Source organism: Amphiprion ocellaris, chromosome 3, assembly GCF_022539595.1.
Source record: "Amphiprion ocellaris isolate individual 3 ecotype Okinawa chromosome 3, ASM2253959v1, whole genome shotgun sequence".
Lineage (NCBI taxonomy): Eukaryota > Metazoa > Chordata > Actinopteri > Pomacentridae > Amphiprion > Amphiprion ocellaris.
This window is the reverse complement of record NC_072768.1, coordinates 17340379-17356465: the sequence shown is the minus strand read 5'-3', so window position 1 is coordinate 17356465 and position 16087 is coordinate 17340379. Positions and strand designations below refer to the sequence as shown.

The following is a 16087-nucleotide window of genomic DNA, read 5'->3' as shown; positions in this document are numbered from 1 at the left end:
AGCATCAACAAGTGACGTCTACAACACAACAGAAATGTCTGGAAGCCAGTGGCCACCACTTTGAGCACCTCCTGTAATTGTAGAGGCCAAAGATAACTTTTAGTAATCTCCTGATGTCTGAATAAATTTGGTATTGAAATATTTATGCAAGTTTTTCTTTTCCTGATGTGTGTAAACATTATTTTGGCTGACTCTGTATGACGGGTTTCTGACAGGTCACCAGGCAACATCTTTTTATAATAATGACAAACATACCTGCATTCTACAGGAGTGATTTTCCTCATGTGCAGGTAAAGATGTGTGAGGAGCTTAGAGATGACAGGAGCAGGAGTCATCCTCACTAATTCAGCTTCCACCTAGAAACAGAAAGACCATAAACAAACACACTGATATACTCTCAAACGTTCAACCTCACAGCCTCAAAATATCTGTTTAGGTAGTGTTGTGTTTCTAAATTCTGCTGAAAGCATTGACAGACATTCTCTTACAAGGTTGTGTAAAAAGCAGCCTGTCCTCTGAGCTACTGAGAAACTTTCCTGAACAAAGTTTCTACGTGTAAATCAGCTCAACAAAAACTAAAGCCTCAGTCAGAGATAACAGGTATCACAAATTATAAAGAACTTTCTTTGTTAACTCAGACTTTCTGCTTCAACTTCACATAAAAAGGGGAGTTTAACTCGTCAGGTGACTGAAAATGAACGGCTTGTGCAGTTCTTGATCCAAAAGTTGGATGTTTCAACTCATGTTTTACTACAAATACATGCAATAATAAATAAATACAATGGCTAGTTGTTAGTTTAGTCACTATTAATGTCATTTTATATACTGGATTGAACTTGAGCAGTGGAAGAGAGAAGGAATTTAATGAAATTATGGTGATTCAGAGAGGTAATGTTGCGCAATGTTAAGTTAAGCGTGGTTTAATTCAAACCAGCTGAATGTTATACTTCAGTGCAGCTGAACAGGTTTCAGTTAACCTTAAAGTAAAATAACTTTTTCAAAAGCTGAAATACACAGCAGAGAAATACAGGTTGAGAAGTTCATTCTAATGACAGACAGCTGCAGCAGCAACTAACACAGGTGTTCAGCGGTAAGTTAGCCACCTGTGTTGATTAGCCCCCTAGCTAACTTAGCCGCTTAGCTAGCTAACGCGTCCGGACCAACTGCTCAAACATGACAAAACACAACTCTTCACAAGTCGCTGACTTAACGTACAACAAAATAACGCTACAGGTTAGAAGTATTTATCTTCTTACCGTGTTTTACTCCAAAAACAAGATCAACAGCAGCCAGAGATGCTACCAGACGTGCCGACCACAGATATACATAGTAGACTAGATACGCTAGCGCGCTGTCTTCTATATTGTCTATGGTCTGACCAATCACTGCTCTCTGGCTCCGCCCTCTGGGAATCTTGTTGTCGTTTGGCTCCACACTTGCTGATGACCACTTCCGGTCTCAGAAAATGAAAAAAACTGACCTTTTTTCGTTTCTGTCTCTTACTGATTTTGTTTTTTGGTTTTTCTAAATATAACATGAAAATCAAAGCATTTTTAAAATTTTGTACATCCCTTTTTGATCATGAAAAGGAAAAACGCCTTGTATTTCAATTTTAATTTTTGTATTTTAAAACGAAGATCAAATAACCACTCATTTTTTGTTTTTCAATTCCCATTTCAGAACGGAATATCCATTTGCCAGATAAATACACGGACCATAAAGGCAATTATTTTTTGTATTACAGTTTTTTCAGAAGTGTTGTTTAAATGCGCACACTATAGTGATATCTTAACAAAACTGCACCTATTTGAACAAATGTAGATACAGATAGTGTAGGAAAATAACCACCTAAACGTGTTCACAATATTTTCTGTGCACTCGTTTAAAAGCAAAATAAGCCACAATCTCAAAACTAACCAGTGCCTGAAAAGACATCTTTTTGTCTGCAGTGTCTCACCTTAAGTTTTAGTTTAACAGAAATTATATTCATGTTTTAAAGTTACCAGGAATTCCATTTGCTGGAACGGCTATTGTTTGCCCTGGCCAGCAAATGTTGAGTAATGTTTCTGTTTATTCCCCTGTGCGTACACCCTGAGCCAAGATCAATCAACTACTCATAGCTTACTTTCCCCCTTACTACACAATTCCACGCTATTTTGAAAAATCAATGACAGAGAATAAAGTGGGGAAAAAAGGCGATTAAAAGGTCAGAAATTGTCTTTTTTTTTAATAGAGCAGAAAAGTAAGCATCTAAACCATTTTTTTACACTGTTTCTAGGTTTCTAAAAGAGTACAAATTACGAGTTTTGGTTTTTTGCAAGATGTACATCACTTACAGTAAAAGAAAGAAGGGTCCACTGAAAACATTATTTACATTTATACATTGAGTTACTCTGTTCCATTAGCTTCTGTCACTTGTACAGCAGTTAAGATAAAAACAGTAACATCTAAATGAACTAAAACCGCTGAATCAGAGGACAGTACTGAGACACATAAGGTCAGTGTTGTCTATTTAACTGTCAGCAATGATGAGTGTTACTTTTACTTAAAATTACGTTAAAAATCAGTCTTGTTAGAGGCACCTGTTATTCCTATGGATCAGTTACTTTTAATGGGCACAAATATCTGACAGAAGGTTTGAACTCTCTATATAAAATGTGACAATGCAAGTTAATAATGGCACAGGTAGCAGGTGATAATACACCTGATGTAGCATGCAAACAGCCACTTAAAGAGGACAATGACAACATGTCTTAAAGAGGATAAAAGGAAGACGTTTCAGAGGCTGGTGGAGAACGAGTGCAGGAGAAAGTCTTCTTGGTCTCACGTAGTCAAAACCTTAAAGTTGGCTCATCATTGTCAGTCTATTCTTCATAAATGGGTTTCTTCAGTTTCAATGGAAGCAGTTTTGCTTTACAGTGAGCGCAGTGTTGCAGTGCAAATGAACAAAAACACACCTGCAGAATTATGAGAAGCAACAGTCTAGATAAGGCTCGCAAGTTTTTGTTTTCCTACCTTTCAACAGGTGACTACAATTATGACTGGCAAAATTCAAATGAATTAAAAACCCACATGAAACAGAGGAGGTACGATTAATATATACAGGACATCAGTCTTCAGGTTAGTTTTTTTTCCTTTACACTGTACAGGTGTTCAACCAAACACACTTATCAAATGTCTTACGTCTTGGAAGGAATATTTACATTTTCACATTTATAAATATTGTGCATTAGGTACTAACAGCGATCCTGAGATGCACATCACCATCTCATCTACGAGCGTCCAGGCTCTTCAGCTATTCCCCGCAACAAAGTTCATGATGGCTTCCTCGAGGCTGAACAAAAAAAAAAACAACTCACTTTTTTATCCATAAAAAAGAAGCAGTCAAATAGAGATCACCCTAATTGAGCATGATCAAGGGGAAACTGGCCAGAAATCCCATCTCTGACCAGAAACAGCTTGGATCCCTCAGCAAAGGAGGAAGTCCACACTAAAGCACTTTTAAAAGAGAACAAGGGATGAGGGAAACTGCAGAAGTAAAGCTGGGAGGACAAGGTGGGGTTGCGTTGCTGTGGTGGTTGTCGTTTCGTAGCTCGGCTAGTTCTGCTTGTTACCGTACATGAGGGGAATGATGTAGACAGAGATGTCATCTCCAGAGCCTAATCTGTCGTTGGATATCCTCCAACCTCGATCCTTCAGCACTCCTCGTGCTCTCATTACCAGGTCTTGAGCTGCCATTGTGTACCTGATACAACAGAAGAGATAAATGGTGAAGGTGCAGTCGTTGCATGGGGCTATTCAAAAAGATAAATGTTCACATAATAATTATGGACAGCATTTTACTAAGTACATCTGCACACAGTCAGATGACAACAGAAGATCTGAAAATATTATAGTGAACTTTTGAAACTAAGCTCACAGGAGCAGGAGTGACAGCGCACCCTGTTAATAGTCTTACAAGCTTTTCCTCGACATCGGAGAAATGACTTATCTAAATGTTGGGAAATTTGCATAATTACAACAAGATAACAATGTTCATCATCTCCAAACAAGACAGGGGTGAGAGGAAGTTCAGCTCTGACTGCTGACTACAGCTGATGAGCAAACATGCCTGTGCTGGTCGTCGGGGTCGCAGTTCGCCAGGAAACAGCTGACTGCTTCGGCTACTTCCTGGTTGGAGAGGACGTCCCACAGACCGTCAGTTCCCAGCACCAGAACGTCATCAGCTCCATGCTCGGACTGTGCTAAGGGGTAAACTTTGACCTGAAGGTGAAGGGAGAGAAAAATCTATAAATTTTGCATAAAATGTTACCTTTAGGGCTGCACAGTGGCTCGGTGGTTAGCACCGTCATCTTGCAGCTAGAAGATCCCCGGTTCGCGTCACGGCCTGAGATCTTTCTGCATGGAGTTTACATGTTCTCCCTGTGCATGCGTGGGTTTTCTCCGGGTTCTCTGGCTTCCTCCCACAGTCCAAAAACATGTTGAGGTTCATCGGTAATTCGAAATTGTCCGTAGGTGTGAATGTGAGTGTGATTGTTTGTCTCTATATGTAGCCCTGTGATAGACTGGTGACCTGTCCACGGTGTCCCCTGGCTTCACCCTAAGTCACCTGGGATAGACTCCAGCACCCCCATGACCTGACTGAGGATTAAGCGGTATATAGATAATGGATGGATGGATGCTATCTTTAACCTTAAAGGTAAGTTCAGCCAGTTTAGTAGTTATACCCCGATGCCATGGCAGTGAATTTGATTCTGCACCATACTAGTTCCAAGGATGTTAATAAAATGAAGCGTTTTAAATTTGAAAGTGAAAGAGTGAAGTACACACAAACAAGATGTTGGGTCATTCCTCATAAAACTTTAACTGAAACACAACTTCATCACCATCATTCCTATCCTCTTAAGGAGGACCTACACACAATCTTTTATGCTCTTTAGTAAAGCATTGCCGCAAAGTCAACAGCAAAATTGGTAAAACAAAAATGAACCAAAAGAGCACTTTTCAGAAAAATGATGCAGGTAGGATCAATTACATGCCTAATAGAATGAAGGTTGCATTAGCAGTAGGCGGTCGTGCCTCAAAATAAGAGAAGTAATCTGGAGAGACCAAACCGTTTATCGTACCAGGCTGTAAACACTTGTATTTCTGCTGTAAATTTGGACATTTTAACAATGAGGTCTATGGGGATTGACTCAATTTTAAAGCCAGCCTCAAGTGGACATTCGAGGGACTACAGTTTTTTGGCATCTCTGCGTTTGCTTAAATTTTCAGCCTTGACAGTTGCTGCTTAATTAAGACGCACAGCTAGTGAGGTTAAAAATGAGTAAGTGAGCTGACTTTCCACAGCCTTCAGAGACATTATTTCATCTCTGAAAAGTAATTTCAATTAAAACAGTTCAATGCAAGACATATATTGCAATTTATAGTGTATTAAAAAAAAAAAAGGCTACACCTCAAGCAATCTACAAACATTATGGATATCTCAAAACATCTGCAAGTAAAACCAAAACTATGGTTAAATATCACCAAGGGTAAGTGAGAAGATATGTTTTATTCTTAATTTAGGTGCACTGACTATTCATTCCCCATTTTCTCGACAAATCTTCCTCTATATCCCTTTCAGCTGATATTCTTGAGTAAAGACATCCTCATGTTACTGTGGCAACTCTTGTGAGGCACAATCTTTGAAACTACTATAGCTGAACAAAAGCATGCTCTGAAATAGCAGGCAAAAAGAATATACGGTGGCCTTGGACTGCCTTTGTTTGGTTGCTTCAAGTAATTCCTTTGCTACTGTGGGGGAGTTTCTTATTCAAAGCAGACACACCAACTTACTGCAGAGGCTACCGTGGAAACAGTACCGCACACAGCGCCTGTGAAAGCAGTTGTAAAGGAATCAGAAGGACCTCCGTGTGGATCATGAGTCTTTTTTTGTGGTAAGCCTCATGACACGAGTCAAGGGAGAAAATGAGTGAGACTGTCAGTCCATTAAAGAGATGGCAGCTCCAAGAGTCAAATTCTCAATATAGATTTCAGCAGCGGCAACAAAATATCTCTGGTAGAAGGGTGACGACCTGAGCTTTTGATTTCTAACCCAGCACCCGTATTTAATGTCATAGTGACTCCATCTGCCAAGTTCAGTTTTTGTCTTAGCCTTTTCTCTTCACAAGTGGAGAGAAGTCAGTAATTCTGAGTTGACATCCCTGCAGGGCCCTCTCCAACCTACCACCTAATGCTATGCTCAGATATGACACGTCTCACATGCCGCTAATGTGTTTATGCTCGATCTGAAACAATAGGGACTACAAGCACTTCAGGGGAACATCAAAAAGGAGCCTGAACTATGACTGAACTCAGAGGGCAATGAATTAAAGATCAAGAGAATTCATGGGCTTCGTGACTACCGCAATCATGAGCAGAAGGAAAGGGAGTCATTTGAGGGCGATGGCCAGTGGGGAATGTTAATGTGTACATGCTGACCACACAGTTCACAGTGCTGACTGTTAATGGCCAAAGGCATTGTACATCGTTACGTCCGTGTTCTCTTTTTATCAGGAGGTCATGATTATGAAGTAAAATAAAACTAAATATCCATCATAAAACACTGCAGCACTGTTAATGTACTGCCACTGACGACCTCAGTTTATTTTTTCTTATTTTTTTCCTACATAAATGCTCAAATGCAGATGATTTAATATGAACATATGCTTGAAAACAAGTGAGTTTGATAACAGACACACTAACAATCAGAATCATGAGGTTCCGATCCTCCACATCAACTTTACTTTTTAAAAGAAACTTACTTTTTGGACATTTAACAATCACATAGGAACAAATCCAGAGAGGAGGAGGCACAGATTTCCTCACCAATAGTCCAAGTAATACCAGTATATGTGCTGCAAGAAGTGCTCTGTGTTCATCATCCTGTATTTGTGCACCCAAACACCCACCTTTTTGTCAGCAACAAGTTTATGTAATTTGTCTCAAAGCTAGATCGATACTGTGAGCTGACAACTGAAGGTGACAGTGTGAGAAGGGGAAGCAAGTAAAAACAAGTAAATCACCAAACATACTTTATTACAAGTATTACCACTCAAAGAATAATGTGATTGAGGGACATTATTCTGTCTGCACATTGTGAAAGAAGGCATAATCCACTAGCTACATAAATGTGAAAAAAGTGGAAATTCTTGAAAACTTTTTCAACATATTTGAATAGTGAAGTACACACTTGATCATCTATAAAACATCACCTTTGAATAAAAACACATTATAGTCATGGCGCGACAATGACAAGGTCGTTTTCAGAAATTAAATAAGAAATAACAATTCAGTCACACAAGAAAAGTAAGTATATGTATCACACCTTTAAATCTATAGCTGTAAAGCCTTTAAAAAGAAGGTTGTGGATGCCTGAGTCTGGCAAAGAATTGAAAAAGATCTCCAAAATATCTGAAATAAATCCTTTCACTGTGAGGAAAATCATCTACAAACAGTGCAGATTTCAAATGGCTGCCAGTTTGTCCAGAACTGGCCGCCCCAGCAGATTCAGCCCAAGAGCAGACCGTCTGATGCAAAAAAAAAAAACAAAAAACTTTCAAAGAACACAAAACTTTATCACAGGATCTGCAGGTAACTGTGCAGCAGATGTCAAAATGCTGGACCTAAAGTCAGAAAAATGCTGCATGACTTTGACCTGAATGGGAAGTGTGTCAGGAAAACAGTCTTTATGGTTGAAAAAGAACATCAGAGCAAAACTGTGGTTTTCCAGTGAAGATACGAGCAAATAGGAGAGCTTGTGAAGTAATGTGCTTTGAACAGATGAATCAAAAATAGAGTTATTTAGCCACCGTCATAGTACACATGTCTGGTGAAGAACAAGGACAGCTGTTCGGGAGAAGACACTTACACTGACTGTGAAGCATGATGGTGGAAATGTTATGGTTTGGGGCTGCTTCCCTCATGGACTGGGCAGTTTACAGTCATTGATTCAACTGTTAATTCTGCATTACATCAAAGAACGTGTGAAGATAATGTGAGGTCATCTGTCTGATAGTTGAAGTTGAAGCAGAAGTGGACATTTTACCATTATAATGATCATAAGCCCTTTAGCAAATCCACCAAGGAATGGCTCAAAAAGAACAAATGGGACATTATGGAATGGCCCAGTCAAGGGCCAGATTTGAATCCAATGGAAATGTTTTGTGGGATTTTGAATGTGCAATACATGCAAGAAAAACCCCAAACACCTTGCAAATGTAAGGATTTTGCAGGAGGAGTGGTTAAAGATTTCAGAACGAATGTCAGAGACTGATGGACAATTATGCAAAACACCTACAAGATAATATTAGCTTCTGATACCAAGGGTGCAGTCACTTTTTCCACCAAAGAATAGTACAATCTGTTGACAGTTTTGTTGAATAAATGATTGAAAAAGCAAAACCCCTGTGGTTGTGTTTAAGTATATTACCTTTATCTGTAGGTACTGCTTCAAAGATGATTAACTGTTTGCTTGTCCAAATATGTCAATAAAGCCAACTATTTCTATGGAACATACTTCCTTTTTCACATAACTGCAAACCCTCAGTTATGTTGGACATGGACATATTACTATCCTGACACACAGAGACAGACAGGTTTCACGCTCACATTCACACCTACAAGCAATTTAGAGTTACCATGCATGCTTTAATGTTTTAGGACCGTGGGAGGAATCCATGGGTTCCAGAGGAGTCTTGCTCGTACATTTAAAAGGCATCAGCTGAACCCTGAACCACCAAAGCTCAGCACCACAGCATTGTGTTGCCCCAAGGGAGGCATAATGAGAGATCAAATTCAAAATGGAGCATACCTCTGGGCAGCAGGACAGGAAGGGCTTGATGTAAATGTTGGAGTCGTGCACTTTGAGATTGTGGTCGCCAAGGCCTCTCGTGACACCGATGGTAGCCAACACACGAGCCTGCAAAAGACGAGCAGCACATCAAGGCCAGCCTTCATTTGAGTTAAACAGAGCAACAAAAAAACTCTGCAGTGTTTCGGCTTCTCAAAATGAGCCTTTTTGATTTCAGCTTTTGCTTATCTAAGTGCTCTCTAATGATGAGTGACATCTTTTTTTATTGAACAGAGAATAAAGAGGGAAACAGTGAAAGCCTTAAAGAACACTTTTTTTTTTTTTAGTCACTATCTAAACGTGAGCCATCATTTCTGGTGGTCATGATAAACTGCAGAGATCTGGGAATAATGTCGGCATCGCTATCAGGCAAGAAACGTGAGCAGTACAGTGATCAGGCAGTTTGGAAACAAGCCAGTAGTTTAGATTATTTCAATTTTGGATAATCATTTTACCATTCATCTTGATTTTTCAAAAGTTTTGAACAACTGGCTTGCCTGAGGGTTTGTTTAAAAGCTCCATTATCATCATGATCATAATCATATCAGACTTCCTTTTATATTACTGTGTTCCCAGATCTGGTCAATTAAATTGGGGAGCACAATGATATTTTTGGCTAAAACAAAGACAACAAGACCAAACAAAGCAATAAAGTGGAATTATTTTTAACTTGATAGCACTAGACCTTTCCAGTTCTGTCAAAACTAGGAAAAACATAGTTGTGATAAGTGATTTAAGATCATTTTGACACTTGTGTAGGTATTCATGAGGTTGTAATATGATCCAGACCGTTCTAATGAATTTCTGGTGCTGAATACTCAAGCATATAATAATTTTTTTTGAATTCTCCTTTGGATAAGCTTAAGACTTCACTCAACCTTCTGTGAGTCTATTCCATTCACTTCACGTTATTATGCCGTCCTTGATAACTGTAAAAGTAACCTGCACGGCATCGCTCTGTTGACATTTTACAGACTACTCCCAGTGGGAATCTTTCTCTGGATGGATAAGCAGCATTTAGACAAAAAAAAAAAAAAAAAGCTGCAGCTCACTGTCAGCATATCCCAGATGTAACAGGTCAATAAAATCATTCTCCAAGACTCAAATGATATTATATTCATTTATAAGCTGAATGAAACTGGACTGTCTGGACATATCTCTACGACTGCCTCTATAAATGGACGCAGGCACGGGACCGGGGAAGTGGGCTAATTGAATCTACTGTACAGACAAAGGGCATTTAAGTATGAGGGCAAGTGAGGCCTGGTAGAGATGAGCTGGGATCGGTATGCAGCACAGAATGGAGGAGCAGAGGAGACACAGAGGTGGAGAGGAGGGAGAGCATTTCAAAGTGGCGGTGCAGCTCCTCCAGCAGAGAAGGGGAAACATCCTGGGATTAATTGTTGAGCGCTGGGGCCCAGCAGGCTGCGAGCCGGGCTTTGAAGTGCTCTGGCGTTCCTCTCCCTCGCACAAAGCTCCCTCGCTCTATCTAGCCATCCATCTCCGTGCCTCACTTCAAAGGGAGAGGACACGACGTGGGCACCGGGGTAAACCAGACTGCGGTTGCAGGAAGAGAACACTGTGGTGTGACATCTGCCCCTGTCATCAGTCAAACATAAATCTACTGTCTGTACGTATTAAAAAAGCAGCCGGTGAAGGCCACGGTGAGAACATACTCAAATCTATCATGTTCCCTCTCTGACCTTTTCAATTCAACAAGGACAAGATGCTGCACACCACTGCATGTACGGCATCACTGAGGGAAAGGAAAATGTCAGGAACAGTGTGCTGAGCTCATGACCTTTTCTTTGGTGTTTGTGTCAAAACACTGACAAGAATCTCCTGCAAGTTTCAGTGATTCATTTCAGTTCGACTCCAATTAACATATTGCCCCTTATTGGACATTTCCATCTGTCTTTCATCATATCCATCTAAGAGGTGGCTTCAGATGGGAGTCCCTCCTTTCAGCCCTAGCTGGGCTAGTGCTCCATTTTACCTGCTGAGGGACGTAAAAGCACAAAGTCCATTAGAGTCCAGAAATTGCCTGTGGTATTGGTGCAAGATGTGAAATCCTTGTGGAAAAAGAGGCCAGGGATGCTTTCCACTGGCTGGCTCCTCCACACAGTGGCAGGAGGGGGTTGACTAATGGTGCCCTGGTGAGCTTTGATTACAGGCGAGGCACACAAGGCCGTGGGAGTAACTCTGTCAGCTAGCGGCTGCCGAGCACTTCTTACCTTCTTCCCTTCGCCGTAGATCAGGGGAAACTTTAGGTCATCGTCCTCTATGGTTTTATAAGCCCTGTGCAGAGAAGAGAAGACACTTTAATGGCTTTTTTGTTTATGGCAGGCAGCACACACGTGCCCTGGAGATGCATCGCTTCCGTGCCCCCCACAGGGCCTGCTGCCGAGGCGACTGGCACGGAGTGAAAGAGTATGTTAGTGGGAAAAAAAGAGACGAAATTCACCCAGACATCACAGAGAACGACACAGAGCCTTAGCATAATTCTCTCTCTCTTTTTTTTTCTGTCTAACTGATCTTGTAAAAGTCTCCCTAGCGACAAAGACGACGTCTACGGTGTGTGAGACTGTCTTGGTTAACTGTTGGTTTTCTGTGACTGTCTGCAGCAGCTGTGTTTATGAGTACGTGCGTGTATGACTCTGAAGGTCTGGATGTAAAACGGCTGAATGATGCAAGACCATCCACGTTCACATTCTGTTCTCAGAGCAATGTTTAAACTTCCCCAACTAATGAATAATTTACCACCTTCACACTGAGACCAGACGGAGCTGCAGCATGATGAAGAAGACTGTAAAGTACAGTATGTATTCATGCCAGGTCTAAGGATACACTTTTCACATTTACAGCTCAGAAACTTGCAGTAAAGAAACCCAACACTCTTGCTCATATGCTCATAGTGAGTGTACGCTTTTTCATCCATGAACGGTTTAACGTCAGAGGAACAGCTGTGTAACTTTACTGTACCAGAAACACTACAAATTTGAGCCAATTTCCAGACGAGCTGCCAGGACAAAGTTTTCCATTCACAACTCACACCAGGTGCAACGAATAAAAATCTGGCTTTGATTGAATCCTGACCTGTATCAAATAACGTTTAGAAATACAGGTTATTCTTCACTTTAGCCTTTAGCTTGGAGGAAATGAAGGAAGAAATACACATAACTGACATAAAAAAAAAACAGTTTAAAGAGAATTTAGAGCACTTTTAATTGTATCAGTTATGGAAAATAGCCATATAGTTGGAAAGACTGCTTAAAACAAACACGTTATTTGCAAATGCCATGTGACCCAGGTCTGCCCCACACACCATACCCAATGCTTTTCAGCTGCTGTGAAGCAGATTAGCAGGGACCAGGATGGTTTTTACATTACTGCTGGTTCCACTCAGAGAGACCATATGTTTCCACCTTAGGCGAGCGCCACACTGCTGCACTCAGCACTTTCTGAACTGTGCGGAGCGACGACTATCACAGCAAACACACAGCCCACAAACACAGAAATACAGTCTGCAGCCTCTTCTGAGTGGAGAGCTGCATCACAAAATAACAGTCCGCTGAAGTGTTTCCACACCAATGCTTGCAGTGATCATGGCGTGCTAAAAAAAAAGGCTAAAAAAGCACCATGATGATGGGAAACTTAAACTGACCATTAAAACAGGTCTCACCCTCTCTATTTTAACACCATTTCTCCTGCAAAATTACTCCAAACTCCTTTCATTTTAGTATTTCACCTTCAAGAAGTGTTAGTCTCCGGAAAAAAAAAAACTACAACAGAGAGGCACACACTTTCTGTCATTATTTCAAAGATGTCTTGGATGAAATCCCCGGAGCCTGCTGTCAGGGACAGTCTCCCTCTCGAGACGTGTGTTTACTGCGAATCCAGCCTGTCAGACTTGAGATAACGAGTGTGTGACAGAATGAGAAAGATACACATTAATCCTGTTATGATACCTGCTCCCTGCTCTGGGGACACATCAAAAACAGCAAGGAGATTTGCTCGTGGGCCGCACTGTTTGACCACAACGCTGGCCGCTTTGACATTCAAGGGCTGTACGACTGCCCGATAGACCGCAGCCTGTGACTAACTGGGAGAGAGTGGTGTGGGGGGGGGGGGGAGAGGAAGAGAGTGACACTGGGAAGGAGGGGAGAGGGGAGTTGTATCATCTTCTCTGCAGGTGACTAAGGAAGGGCAGGAGAGAAGAAGAGTGATGTCATCTCCGCTTGGTGCAAAGAGGGGTGACAGAAAAACATCAGCGGTACGTGCGCTGCATCCTAATTTGCACGCACACTGTTATATACATCCGTACACAAGCACAACCAGACGCACACACACACACACACACACACACACACACACACACACACACACACACACACACACACACACACACACACCTGTCGACAGACTTTTGAGGTGACATTGTGGCGGGGCCTGTTTCACCACCGGATGAGTCAGACAAATTGGCGCAATTGACGGTTGGTTGCAATAAATTTTTTGGACAACCTTGATGGGCTCTTCATAGACTGAGTGGTGCTCTCAGGAGCAAAGCAAGGCCAGAGTAAATGGCAGTGACCCAGCGATTCTCTAAATACATGCTGTAGGAATCGGTCACACCAATATAAAGGCATAATGGAAACGAGAGGAAGAACAGGAGGAGCAGGGGGGGGAAGGGGGTCAGAGAAGGGGGTGAGATTATACAGTACTGTGCAAAAAATTTTTTTGGTACTTTAGACATTTTGATGCTTATCCACCAGACTATACCAACAGGGAGATGTCTTATCAGTCCCAAAATCACACTGCAGCAGGACAGTGACACCAAACATACAGCCATGAAGTCATGAAGAACCATCTTCAGCAACAAGAAAGGTCCCCCAGGAGGTAGTCTGGCCCCTACAGAGCCCTGGTCTCAACATCAGAGTCAAACTGAGATTACATGAAGAAACAGAAGACAGCATAAGAAGAACTGTGACAACTTCTCTGGAACAACCAACCTACCAACTACCTTGAGACGAGGAGAATTCTTGATGGGGAGTCACACTTTACATTGATTTAATTTAGCTTTTTCTACAGAGAGCCTTTTGCACATATTCATTAAAGCTTCCTCCTTTGACATCTAGTGCCTAAGACTTTTGCACAATACTGTATGACAGTGATGCAAGCGTGTGTTATTCCCCCTCCTCCTTTATTCACTGTCTATAGGATCAGGGGGAGGACAGACACCCCTGTGGACATGGACACTAAAGGGAGAAAGCTTCAGAACTGCTCGTTGTCATTTGTCACTGCCCTCCTTTGTGTCCACCACATCATCTTGTTCTTTTTTTATTTTCCTTCTGCAGCCACCCACCATCTATCCCCATCCTCCATCCCTCCCTCCCTCCATCCCTCCATCCCTCCACCTGACAGCCTGTGCTACCGTGGCGTCTGGATCATGCCGAACACGACTGACCACTCAACATCCATCACTCTGGGCAAACAAAACCGCCCGCCGTCCCAGCCAACGACCACCATTACAGTCTGCGATGCCAAAGCCAGATCACACTCTGGTCCAACTGGCCGAGGGAGGGAAGGGAGGTAAAGAAAGCGAGGGAGGAAGACAGAGAGGTGGGCTGCAGGCCTGTATGCCTTCATTAGAGCACAGCCTTGATCATGGATGCCTTTGAGGGAATTGGACGGCAGCGTACACCCACACATACACGCAGCATGTGGGCACACAGGCTGCACATGCACGTGTACATGCGTAGACAGAGAACGGCACAGACATCAAAACCTGATCCTCTCTGCCTATAGAGCCTATGAACTGCACCTATACAAGATGACACAGTTAAGTCACACCTACGCAAATCCACAGCAATCAGCCCTGCCGGCTGACAGGCTACTAGTTTAAGACCCAGACTTAGTCCGGGTGAAACTGAAGCAGAACTGGGTTATGGGTAGAACCTTATTAAAAATACATCACAGGCCGTCTGCACTGCTGAGACAGTAAGCAGGCAGACGGCAGGCTGAGAGTTCTGGGCCCAATAAGGAACACAGCCACCGACTGACCTACATCTGCTGAACTGAGCCGAGCCGCAAAACACAACTGCACAGAGATGTCAGAAAAAATTCTGTTCATCCCTCGTCAGTCACCCGCTTTGTCCTCAGTCCAGTTGCTCTTTTACCCTCGCTGTCCCTCTGTCACTAGCATCTGCATCAGTATATATATATATATATATATATATATATATGCACAGCACGTTTTCTGCAGGGGTAAACACAATTCAAACGCTTAAAGAACAAAGAACTCCAATTTCTGGAATGACTCTAATTGCTGTTGCTACAACAGTGCTGTTATGTAATCGAGTCCATTTACTCACATTGGATTCATGTACATGCATTTGGATTTGAGGTATTTCTATATTTCTCTTTTGTTTTCTATTTCAGAAAGAATTATTGTACTTTATATCCCAAAGCATTGATCTGACAGCTGGTGAGCTTAACTGCACTTGAAGATTCAACTTAGAAAACTACAATCACCTTATAATATATAATATGATGATTCCATAATACAAGATATTCCCAAAAACTACATTTATATTAGTTACTTAAGTACATACGCTTAGCTACTTTTTACTACTTACTGTAATTGTAGTGATGAAAGCCCAAGTACAACTTTAAATACAGGACTTTTACTTTTGAGTTTTTCATATTACAGTGGTAATTCTACTTGCACATATCTGAATGTTTCTTCCATCACTGGCAAAAGTTAAATGGAAGAGGTAGGTGTCAAATCCCAGTCGTTATCCAAATGTGGCCTTAGTACTGTAGCTGTGTTTTTAACTACAGTATGACTTCAGGGTTAAAGTCCTTACAAGATTACATTAAATAATATATAACCTCAACATGTTTTTCTCTTACAGAGAAATGTAAAGTGGACACTTGGAGATGTAAATATCAACATTCGTCTGCTTCCTTTTTATCTGTTTGGTGCCCTTTTTTTCTTCTCTATCCTTTTACCTTGCTTTCACATTTCCATCTGTTTCTTCGTTTTTATGTTTTTTTTCTCATTTCCTCCATCTCACTTCATCTCCCTGGATCTCCATGACCTTTTTTTTTAAAAAAATCTCTCTCCACAGTAAGATAAAGAGGGAAGTTTTTGCTTTGCCCACAAATTCCTTCATGACTTCTTCTCATACACAG

The 16087-nt window shown here is 41.5% G+C and overlaps 1 protein-coding gene across 1 annotated transcript in view; it reads right to left on the bottom strand.

The window, feature by feature from the left end:
* Positions 1-2199: 2199 nt before the first annotated feature.
* ppm1h (protein phosphatase, Mg2+/Mn2+ dependent, 1H) overlaps positions 2200-16087 on the bottom strand; it is a 38704-nt gene continuing 24816 nt past the window's right edge. The window contains exons 7-10 of the mRNA XM_023284201.3: positions 11128-11191; positions 8855-8962; positions 4112-4263; positions 2200-3745 (exon numbers count right to left, since the gene is read on the bottom strand). Of these exons, the coding sequence (XP_023139969.2) occupies positions 3598-3745; positions 4112-4263; positions 8855-8962; positions 11128-11191 (472 nt within the window). The 3' untranslated portion in view covers positions 2200-3597. The remainder of the gene's footprint in view (positions 3746-4111; positions 4264-8854; positions 8963-11127; positions 11192-16087) is intronic.